Genomic DNA, 12,152 nt, shown 5'->3' with positions numbered 1-12,152 from the left:
TACGTTTGTAGCTCAAGCCCAAAAGATATGGGTTAAAGGCCCAACGAACCTAGGACAATGAATTTGTAGAGAGTGGGCGAAAGAGCTAGGCTGGTTATGAATTAAACAATGGTTGGCTAGGTTACTTACAGTGATGATAACATGAAGTAATGCTTGAACAACTCCCTAAATGAATGTCCGAAGAGATGTTTTATTAAGTGAACAGTAATTACAACATTCAGAGCTACAGTAAAGTTTTTCTTCCTTTTTCTCCCGTCCCCATTATCAGGGACCTTTCTTCTTTATATAGCAACCTTTTCCATCATCTCCACCGTCCACCTATTCTTCATCTGCATATCCACTCAAGTGCACGTCACGTCATGTGTCCACTTTAGTTCTTTGTGAGTGGCGGTAGCTGAGGTTGTACTGTTCAGGGGTCTTCTCCACATAAATGCAGCCAGAAAAGCTGTTGCAATGCATTAAATGCGGTGGTAGCAGCTTTTCCTTTAGATATTTTTTAGTTCTGATCATCTCCAGACATACCCAGAATTTATCATTATCATTGGGATTGCTAGGAAGATCATTTGGACTTTCTACACGCTTGATTGATCAAGGTTATTTGTGACCGAGGAGTAAGACATCTTCGGACCAGTGGTGGCCTCTTCGGACGGTACTCCCCCTCTACTTCTGGGCTTCCTGCCTTCAGATGGGCCGTTCCAACCAACTATTGCTCCTCGGAAATATAATAGGCGTAAATGCACTTTTAGTCCCTACATTTTGAAGTTTTTCCATTTTAGTCCCTAAATTTTATTTTTTCCACATTTAGTCCCTAAAACCAATTTACGCTTTTTATTTTAGTCCTTCGAGCCCCATTCCGTCACCAATTAACGGGGGAACAGACGGGAGCTATAAAATATTATTATTTTTTAACCCTTGTGAATAAAATAAGGAGAAATCAGATTTAAGCTCACGTGATAAATCACGTGAAGCATTTTAATGCACTTACCACCTACCTTTGGCGCGCTGGTCTTCCCCAAATCAGACTGAAATCCCTTTAGATGACTAAGATAGTAGAATAAATTAACTAAGAATAGTGAAAAGAAATTTTTTGAAAGTTTTGCATAGAAACTAAGTGAATTCCAATTTTTTTTCCCTGTTTGAGGCAAATTCCCCATTCAATTGCTAATTTTTTTGTTGAATTTGTTTGATCTTGATGTTTTGGAGCTTTTATTTTAGTTTAAAATTTATTTTCCAGGTCGATCAGAGGGTTTTTATTTATTTATTTATTTAAATATATTAATTATGTAATGCTTGTTGGAGTTAAATCAGATTTGGTATTTGTGATCAAATGGATATGCAGATATGAACTAAATGTTTAGTGTCTACCTTGGTTGGAGGCAAAATCCTTACTCTCTGAGAGTGGAGATATTAGTTGAATATTGCGTTATGTAGGAATGTAATGGCAGGCATTGCGGGTATACATGAGTTTCTAGATGGTGATGGTGGTTTTGATGATGAAATTGTAGAAAACTCTGGTGAATGTGATGAAGCCACAGAAGACGGGCTGTTGCAGCATTGTAATTTAAATAATGTTGTGAATGATCACCTAGGTATGATAGAACGGTCAGAAGAGGGTTTAAGTGCGGAAATTTTGGAACCATGTATTGGGATGACTTTTTCTTCGTTAGATGGTGCAAGGATTTCTATTATGATTATGCTAAGCGTATGGGTTTCACCATAAGAACAAATCGGATTAGACACTCGCTAAAGAACATGGCTATAATAGGGAGGGACTTTGTTTGTTCAAGAGAAGGTTTCCGTGCTGCAAAACATACACTTAGAAATGACAGGGTTCTTCCTCCACGACCAATTACAAGAGAAGGGTGCAAAGCAATGATTAGGTTGGCAGCAAGGGATGGCCGTACATGGGTTGTTACCAAATTTGTCCGAGAGCACAACCACAAGCTAATGACTCACTGTAACTTTCCTGGTGAACTGCCAATTGTCAATATACTTAGTGAGGTATGTCTGATGACTCATATACTAAAATATATGGTATTGATTGATTAATTTGATTTTGAATTACTTTATAAGCTTCTAGTGGTCTTATTTTTTATAGCTATAATTTAGTTGTTATCATTGCTCAGAGTTATTTGGAAATCCTCTGGATAATTACACCCTCTAGTGATTGTCCAATATTATCGGTATAAAGGGCTTTTTGTCAATTGGACTCTATAGATAGGAACCACGGAAATGGATATGGATACGACATGGCAATACGGCTATTTTTGAAAATTAGGACATGACATGGCGGGGATATGCATGTTAAGTAATTATTTAATATATTTTTATTTTTATTTTTATATATTGTTAAGAATTTATTTTTCGTATAATATTAAAAATATGTCAATATAAGAGCAATAATGGATAATAATTAATTGAAATTATATTTATCCAAAAAAAAAAAAAATTGAAATCATAAGTCCATTGGAATCTAGTAAACTTAGGAGTTAGGACACAACACAAACCGAAGAGAAATAAGCATAAGTCTATCCATTGCAAATTAATTGAAATCATAAGTCCATTGGAATCTAATAAACTTGGGATTTATGACACAGCACACACCGAAGAGAAATAAGCAAGGAGAGAGAGAGAGAGAGAGAGATTACTGTTGGCCGTCACAGCTGCTGCTTTGATTTTGTCACAAAGAGAGTGAGAGTGAGAAGATAGAACGAGAGAAGGAGAGAGATTGAGTTTCAGCTGTGGGTTTGAGTAAGAAATGAAATTATGGTTAGGTTTTTAAGTTTTGACCTCCAAACATTGCATTTCAGGCTTTCAGCTCTTTTGATTTTCTTAAGTTTTAAATTTCGGTACAGGTCGTGTCCCGACTGTGTCTGGTCATTTTTTCAAAAAAAAAAAAAAAANCTGAAATCCCTAGCTCTCTTCCTCTGCCTCACAACCAACAGCCACCATCATCAACCTAAAGAAAATCCCACATCTCTCTCTAACCACCACCATCATCATCAACATCTCAAGATCCTCAACCATTTCGAAGCCCCTGATTAGATGGAAGCAAGCTCTTCAACCAGTTCAAGCTTGAGGAGGAGAGCTCCATTTAGGTGCTACTGTGATGAAAAACCAGTGTTAGTCGTTTCGTGGACACCGGACAACCCTGGCAGAAGGTTTTATGGCTGTCCAAACTACTGGGTATTTAAATATTTGAGTGTTTTTTTAATTAATCATGTTGTTTCTACTGGGTAGTTCAAGCTTTTGATTTTGAATCATGGGGTTTTCGTGTTTATTTTTTATTTCATTGGGGTTAAGGAGGAGGGACTTTCTGCATTTAGTTCGTTTCCTGGGTTTGGAAGCAATAATTTTGGGTTTTTTTTTTTGACACCTTGTTCAAGAGGTAGGATTTGTGCATATAAGGGTATTGTTCAACTGTGCATATAAAGGTATTGTTTAAACTCAATTTGTTGACTGGGAAATATTTTCCTTTTGTTGGTTAGGTTAGTTTATTGATCTTCAATGGTAATGTTTGCTTAAAAATTGGATTGCTGTGGTTATATATAAACAACAATTTTTTTCAATTTCATGTTAATTATACAGTCCTTATTGGTCATTAAGTAGCTTGATGGATAAAGAAATTGGTTTGCATTTCAGGTTGGGCGAAAGTGTAAATTCTTCCAATGGCGTGATGATGAGATATGTGATCGTGGTAAGGTCAAAAAAAAAAAAAAAAGAAAAAAGAAAAGAAAAAAGGCTGGACATGCAGGCAGCCATGAGTGTCCAATAGGTACAGGACATGGCAGCCCAAATGCTGTGTCCATGCTTCCTAGCTCCACAGTCCAAAGAGGAGTAAGCAAGACATAGAGGATTTTCTTATGCCTCTTATATAGGATGGCCAATTTTTAGGTTGTGTTTGTCTTGTTTAACTGTAACCCACTGCATCATAACTATGTGAAAGCACATAAACCAAGATTTTGATGGGAATATGAAGATTGCTCACTGTGCCCCTTAGGGTGGTTTAGTGTTTGTTTATGCAAGTGTTATTAATCAGCTGAAAACATGTAAATCAAAATTGATCAAAAAATTAAAAAAATGGAAAAGTTATTTTTTTTTCAACAAAAAAAAGGGTATTTTCATGAAGAGTGTGATCTTTCAACAACACTCTTAGCCGAGGTCCCTAATGCCTATGTTGCACAGCATTTCTGCCAACTTTCCAGTAATTTTCACCATCCCTTCACTTTTCCATAATTATAATTAAATAAGCACACTTACTAACTCTTCCTTTACCACCTTCCAAAATTGTCTTTGCTAAATTGTAAAATCCTTTTCAAAATTGCTGCTGATTCCATTGTTTTAATCGTAGTTAGAAGAGATAAATATAACTCTTTCCTGTACAAATATCCATATAGGGTCATTACCCAGTAGGCCAGTACTGGTCCTACTTGGGTGAAATTCTGGAAGGGATGACTAATCCTTCCCTTCACATAATTGCTTGAAGTGGCCGCTCTCAAGACTTGAATATACACACACGCGTGCGCACACACATAATTATATAATCCATGAATGTCTAAAATTCACATAGTAAGAAAATATATATGATTCAGTATCATTCAACTAAAATATAAGTTCAAAGTTTATAGCTGCTTCTTTTATATATATATGTATATATGTATGTATGTATGTATGTATGCATGTATGTTATCCTTTTCTCATTGTTTCACCCTTTTTCTATAAATGAAGATTTTGAATTTCTAGATTGGTCAAACTTGCCTTGAATAAGATTGATTTTGATTTTTTTATAACTGAAATTTAAATGAAGCTATTTGGAGGTTATAACACAATGTGATTAATATCATGAGTAGCCAGGAATCTGGAAAAGTTTCAAGCACATCCATTTGCTAGCATGGTCATCACAAATGGTGCTGTTTCATCAATTAAAGCTTCAATCCTTTGTTTCTATTTCCATTCACCCCATGACATAGGACAACCAGAACAAAATTGAAACAACAATAAAATAAAGAGATATGACCTAAGAGTTAACACCTAGGTCTTGCTTGGAGTTAGCATCAAGCGGGAAAATCACTAGGAGTCAGCATCTAGGGTAGACTTAGAGTCAGCACCAGACCAAAGAAAGACCAAACGGTCATTTTTTTTATTCATCAAAATATCAACTATCTTTTCAAGGAGTACAATAGGTTGCTTATAAAGGATTGCTAAACCCTAGTTCTAATTGGCTAGGAAACCTTAATTGCCTTATTACAGAAATAACCTTGCTTCCAAATTAAAATACTAGTAGCCCAATAAACTAATAGGACCTAAAACATAAAAATACAATTGACTTGCAAACATAAATAATACTAAATAATAATCTTCTTGCGTCTCCCACATCACCCCACCATCGAGTCTATCTCTGGATAATATCCTCCCCAGTGGGACTTGTCTATAGAACCTGTTGCTTCATTGCTCTATTTGCCCCGTCTTGACAGGTTCTAGTTCTATGATTGGTTTGCTCTTACCCTATGGTGCTTTAATGATTGTAGCTTTCTTTGTGCTTTTGGACTTTCGGGGATTTTATTTGGAATATACTGCCATATTACTATGTAGTCACACTGACTAAGAAATTCATCTTTGTCAGCAAGTTACCTTTACATTTTGTTATAGACTTATGGAAAAAAAACCTTACCCAAAGAAAATTACCGAAAAGAGAGATGGTGGAGAATATTCACCACAGTGATTGTGATAGAAGTTGGTCCAAATTCACTTCATTTTTATTATCATCATTTTTCTTTTAAATTTTTTATGCCGTTCTTATCTTATCTTAAGGCATAGCAGCTGCCAACACATTGTCAAGTGTCAACATTATATTATATAGACACGCAGCTGTAATATATCTTACCTCTATAAAGTGAACAAATATAAAATAATGGATGCATTCCACACTGGTTTCAGTCTTTACCATGGTAAATGTTCTGGGACTGAGATCTGTTAGTGAAGCAAAGGATAAATGAATACAATTTTGGTTATATGTTTTGGTGTAGGAGTTAGGACAAAGGTGTAGGATAAAGGGGAATAAAGTCAAAATCTTTTTTTTTAAGAAGAAAATGAAGTCAAATCTGATTTGGAAGTTCTGGGAATCTGGGGTTTTGAAAAATTAGGGGTAGGGTTTGTTGGAAAAAGGACTGAAAAATCATAGAGTATTGGGTTTCTAATGGGGGGAAAGGAACAGTGGGATTTGGAGATGAAACAAAGACGAAATCTAAGGTTTGGGTTGCTGTTATAGTAACCCAAGAACAGTAATCTAATACTTGGCTGTTTGTATTTGGGAGTTGGGACTATTTGATGGATGTCTGGTTTATGGTAAGTATTGGACATCAGGGTTTTAATGGTGACAAATCAAGGTTTCAGGTAGGTGGAAATTTAAGGATGAAGCAAAACGATAAATTTCTAGGCATCACATCATAGTTTCTGAAAAATTAGAAAACTTCTCCTTATTGAAAAAGCATTAACGTCCATCATAGTTTCTATTCCCTGTGGAACTTGGATTTCATGAAACCCTAATAAGAGTTGGATTATTTGGGCTCCACTTTGAGGCCTAAACTAAATAACTTACCTAAATTAAAACCCAAAGTAATACCCAATTGACCATTAATACAACCCATGCCTAGAAACCAGAAATTATAAAATTGCACTGCATTGTGTTCCTTTTTTTTGAGAAGAAAGTATTTGAATATCATTCATGGAGCCCTGTAAAATCAGTCTGTAAGTCAGTAGCAATGTCTGGTGGTACATCTTCCATCTAGACTTGGAATTGAGAAGTGGAAACCGCTCTTCTCGCTATCGAGTGAGCTACAGTATTACAATGCATACAGACATGAGAGTAATCTAGCGATGAAAAATAAGGGGCAAAATACTGAATATCTCTTGCAATGTGGCCGAAGTTGGAGAGTGAGTGAGAGTCCTCCTTGAGAGCCTTTATAAGAATCTGTGAGTCGCCTTCCAAAATCACCTTGTCAAAACCAATTTCCAGTGCCAATTGTAGAGCTCTTCGTGCTGCCAATGCTTCAACCTCAATAGCTGAATATGGTAGTGGGATGCGCTGTGATAGAGAGGCCATAACCTGCCCAAACTCATTCCTGATTATCACTCCAATACCAGCGCTGTTTTCATGGTGAAAAAGAGCACCATCGAAGTTGATCTTGTACTAGGACTGTCCTGGAGGTTGCCAGCGTGTAGGTGGTTGCCCAACTGGTGCAATCCGAGAGGTGTTGTGGAGAGAAAACTCACGCAGTCTGTCTCTCGCTTGCTTCAACACTTGATCCAACTGCAAAATCATTTTTTCCAAGCCGAAGATTGTTTTGCTGATTCCACACCGCCCAAGTCACCATTGTAAATAGGGCTGGTTCTCTATTTTCTGCAAAGACGCCGCCCAATAAATCGATGAATGATGTAGTGTGCTAAACTGTCGTGGTTCCAGCTAGGGACTTTATTCCAGAGTTCTGCCAGAGTTGGACATGAAAATAAAGCATGCTTCACATCTTCTCGGTGGGTTTTACAGAGGTCACAACAATCATTAGTGATAATCTTCCGCGTAACCAGATTTGTCTTTGGTGGTAATGAATTTCTAGCTGCTCTCCACACTACATTGTGTTCCTGAGTCACATGGGTTACTTAATTGTTGATTTCTTAGCATTGAAAAGTGCTCAGGTTCACGAGGAAGTGATTGGAGACATACTTAAGCAACAAAACAACATGCACAAAGGCAATGAACCCGTGTAATCTCAGTAGACTGTGATAGAGTTGAATTAAAATATTAAAAAGGATTCAGTAGATATTTCACAATTTTAAATGCTTTTATTATATTACTAATTTTATCCTCGTTTGTAGCCACTAACCTTTTTAAGTGTAAAATTTACTTTTAGGAAGAGAAGGATAAGAAGATTAAGGATCTATATGATGAGCTTCAGTATGAAAGAGAACGGACTGCAACATTCAGACAACAGCTATGCGTGATTCTCAAAGATCTTGAGGAGCATGCTCAATTCATGACCTTAAGAGTTGAAGACATTGTTAACAGCATGAAAGAAATTGAACTCAGTGATCTATAATTTCAAATCACTTTGTCTAAAACCATATTTTTTGATCCTGTTGCCAATTGAGAGCTTTGAATTACTTACTATAACTTGGTGCCGCCTGAAGCTTAATCCTGCATTTTTGTATGTAGCATAAAAGAAGAAATAAAGTGCCGCCCGGGCCCGCCCCCCCCCCACCCCCCCCGGAAAAAAAAAAAAAAGAAGAAAAAAGGACGTGCTGTTAAATTCTCTAACGTTTGAATTGGAAAACGTTAGTTTTTAGTTTTTACCCCAAAAGAAAAACCAGAGCAACCAAAAACCGTAAGTTAACAAAAACTCTACAACTGGTGGGTTATTTGAAAACAATTTACCCCAGTAGCAACAAACAAGGAAGAAATAAACTAGTTTTTATAGGTAGACAAACTTTTATCATATCTTTTTTAGGAAATCCAAGCTTGTTACCGTTCTTCAAATTTGGTTACTAAACTGGAATTATTGACAAATGCCCACAAAATTGATCTTAATTCTAAGCACCCCATCGATCTCTACCACGAGCATGCCACTCCAACTTAAACTAGACATAATTGGACTTGAATCGGTTAACCTGACAGATAGACAAATCGGAGTTGAACTCAAGACTTTTGGACTTGAAGGAAAAATGGGTAAACTCATTAAATGCTGGGTTGGGTTGGGAAAAATTGCGACCCAACATGTTTTTCAAAGAAAGGAACTAAAAAAATAAAAAATAAAACTTCTTACTTTTTTTTTTTTTAATTGCACGCAATTTCTTGAGCATTTCTATAATTTTGGTTGTATTTTAATCAAATTTTAATGTTGGAGGTAAAATTCTTATAATCTTATGTAGTGTTGATTTTGTCTTTTGCCCGAGACTCTGAAAGTTTAGATTTTCACTCAAAGTTGATTATATGAATTTAAAGGTAATATTAAATACATTTAGTTACAAAATTTCAATTCTTTATTGACTTGTGTTCATTAAAATTTTATATTTTAAATTAAAATACTGAGGAAATTACTTGCCAACTTGAGATGTAATTATCAAGTATGAATATATTCATAGCTGAATTTACTATTAACATTGAGTAGATTGAATTGCAATTCATATTAAATATTTATTTAAAAAAAAAAAATCTAATATGCTATGTTTTACTATTAGAGTTTTATTTATTTAGTTATCTCTTATAGGTAATTTAATTTTATTGTTATTCTATATGCAACAAGTGTACCTGAGGAAGTTGATATCAACCAATGCCATAGTACAAAACACCATAAGTAAATGTGCAAATGCTTTGTACAAGCTAGCCTCTTGTTAGACCCTTTTTCAACTAGCAAGCTCATCACATCACATGTAACAATCTCCTCAAAGTTGTCAATTTCACATGTAAAGGTACCGTTTATTTTTCAATTTCACATGTACTTCTAACGTAAGTTGGAAAAATCTTTCCCCTATTATAGTGATCTTCATTCACTTGAATGTCATTTTAAATTTCTGTAAGAAGCGGATGAATGATGCGTATCATACTCTCATCATCTCGATATAGGTCACCAAAGTTCACTTTCAGGTTAACATTCAGAGGTTCACAAATCTCTTCTTCAAGTTCAGGTTGGTTCAGATCCCTCTGTTGCCTCAAGTAGAAATGAGGATTTTTAAAGAAAACAAACTACAAAGGAACTATAGGAGGAAAAATAAGTTTAGAAACATAACAACCGGCTTTGAAGGACATTGAAAGGACATGACCAAAACCATGACTAGTATGACACTATAAGAACTTTTACTTCCTTCTGATGAAAGTACCAGAACAAAAATTCTTGTTTGAAGGGTAAGAATTACCTTGAGCCTTATCAACAAACTTCTCCCAATTAGCATCCACGATTGTTCTTTTACTTCTGATATTGCTTGCCATTGGAGCTCTCATTAAGCCTTTCTTTTCAAACTCTTCTTCCATTTGCTATGAAACTTGAATTGCATCAACCATAATATAAAGCATAATTTCAGCCAAACACGAAAGAAAATATTAGGATTCAAGCCTTTGGTAATACACAGAAATAATCATATTTTCATTCCAGGGAAATCCTAATCTCATAGCCAAGCTATAGAACTTGTTAGTATTCTCTTTAATGGATTACTGCCTTACACCATATGTGTAAAATGCAAGTGAGCTTGTTGCTTGTAATTAGGTGGTACAAAGTAACGAGTCATGACACTTCTTATGTCCTCCTATGATCAAATGGCTATATAGTGAGTTTGTTGATACTTTTCCGTCCCTTTGAGTTTAGCCTTGGCGAAAAATACTTTTTCGCTATTCACTTAATCAACTTCCAATTTAACACCTCTATTTGCGTTAACCAATCTAGGCTTTCCATGTGTTGGTGCAACACAATAATAATGAGAATAACACAAAGAAAAAACTAACTGTATTGGTGCAATACAATAATAATGGGAATAACATAGAGAAATTGAATAATACTTCTAAATATAGAAAAATTACACAACATTATTTGGACTGAGGCGTGACACTCGCTCTATTTATTTTTGTAAAGTGTGATTTACAACTATGTTTTTGTTGGCTTTAATTTCATATCAAATTTGACTCTATTTTGTTCAATCATTTTCTTGTATGTTTGTGAGATTTATTGTAAGGGTTGAGTGTGAAAGTTTGGGGAAGAATTGTGAAGATAGTGAAGTTCGCAACTTGCTCGTGATTAGCTCATGAGTGGACAACTTGCGAAAGGCCACGTGAGAAGCACATGTTGGAAGCTGAACAAACTTATGCCAGGTGTGGACACAACAGAAATGTTGGAGTCGCAACCTAGTTTTTGCAATGGTCTAGGAACCATATATATAGTGTCCTCTTGAGGAAGGACCTTTTTGATCTTACTACCAGAGATATGAGTTCGGAGTCAATGTATGGTCTTGGGAAGGTGTTAGGCACCCAAAACCGCCCAACCCTAGGGTTGGCTTCCTCGCATTGTGTCTTATGTCTTAAACCTATCAAAGGCATACTCAATATTGTTATTCTAAACTTACACACACACACACACACACACACACACACACACTAGCATTCATCTAAGGATACAACATGGCATCAAACATCCCTAACCATACATTTATGATACTTCTCATCACAACACAAACCCTAGCATACATCTAATCATGCGTATCAAGTCAACCTACCATTAATCTAACATGGCATCTCCTAACACTCATCTAGCATACATGTCAAACCAACCTAGCATTTACCTAGCATGGTATAACATAAACCCTAGCATGTTGCTATCATCATGTTATCATATTATATCCAAGGTAGATGCATGTAAACATTAAATCAAGGCAAAAGCATAAGCATGAAAAGATCCAAGCAAACATGTGATTAAGCATAACTCGTCCAAGTAAACATGTTCAAGTCCATCATTAAACAAAATCATATCCAAGGATGCATGTTTATGTGAATGCATGACTTATCTCACTTACATTGCTGCATCTCAGCACTTATGGCATTATACATGAATATGTGAATACGTGTTCATGGAATTAAAACAAGGAACGAAAGATAAACCGTAATTCTAATATGTGAAAGGCAAACAAACAATTAAACATGTGAATCAAAAGCTCAAAACTATATATATGTAAAAAAGGATTTAAAACAGAAGCATTGCATGCAAGGAAACAAGAAATAGGATCAAATAAACTAGGGTTAGGGTTTCTGGGCAGGATCATGTACACGCATAAACAAGCTTGCGCACACAGCCAAGATTATGCGCATGTGGGTTTCAGCTCAAAAACCCTAGCTATATAAACATATTAAAACATAGAATAACCAAGAACTAAAGCAAACAGAAAGATTAAAGCATAAAAAGAAAAAGGAAAAGGAAAAGAAAGTTTAGACTAATACCTCAAACATAAAGCTTTCCAAGCTTGATTTTTTATTGTTCCCCTTAGTCAAATCTATTCACAATCAATAGAAAAGTGATTAGTAATATTAAAATTGAAGATCAAGGCCAAAAAAGGCTCTAATCAAAAGAAAATTGACTTGAGGATGTTTTGTGAAAAACTCCCTCTTTGATTCACTATTT

At 35.5% G+C, this 12,152-nt stretch overlaps 1 protein-coding gene across 1 annotated transcript; it reads left to right on the top strand.

Annotated features, from left to right (window-relative positions):
- Positions 1-1,072: 1,072 nt before the first annotated feature.
- LOC112004819 (protein FAR1-RELATED SEQUENCE 5) lies at positions 1,073-8,167 on the top strand. The gene is made up of 2 exons (XM_065775419.1): positions 1,073-2,001; positions 7,908-8,167. Exons 1-2 carry the CDS (start codon positions 1,639-1,641, stop codon positions 8,091-8,093), a joined length of 549 nt encoding a protein of 182 aa, XP_065631491.1. The 5' UTR covers positions 1,073-1,638; the 3' UTR covers positions 8,094-8,167.
- Positions 8,168-12,152: the final 3,985 nt, after the last annotated feature.

Source organism: Quercus suber, unplaced genomic scaffold, assembly GCF_002906115.3.
Source record: "Quercus suber isolate HL8 unplaced genomic scaffold, Cork oak 2.0 scaffold_111, whole genome shotgun sequence".
In the NCBI taxonomy this organism is placed as follows: Eukaryota; Viridiplantae; Streptophyta; class Magnoliopsida; order Fagales; family Fagaceae; genus Quercus; species Quercus suber.
The sequence above is the reverse complement of the archived record's forward strand: the minus strand, read 5'-3'. Positions and strand labels throughout refer to the sequence as shown.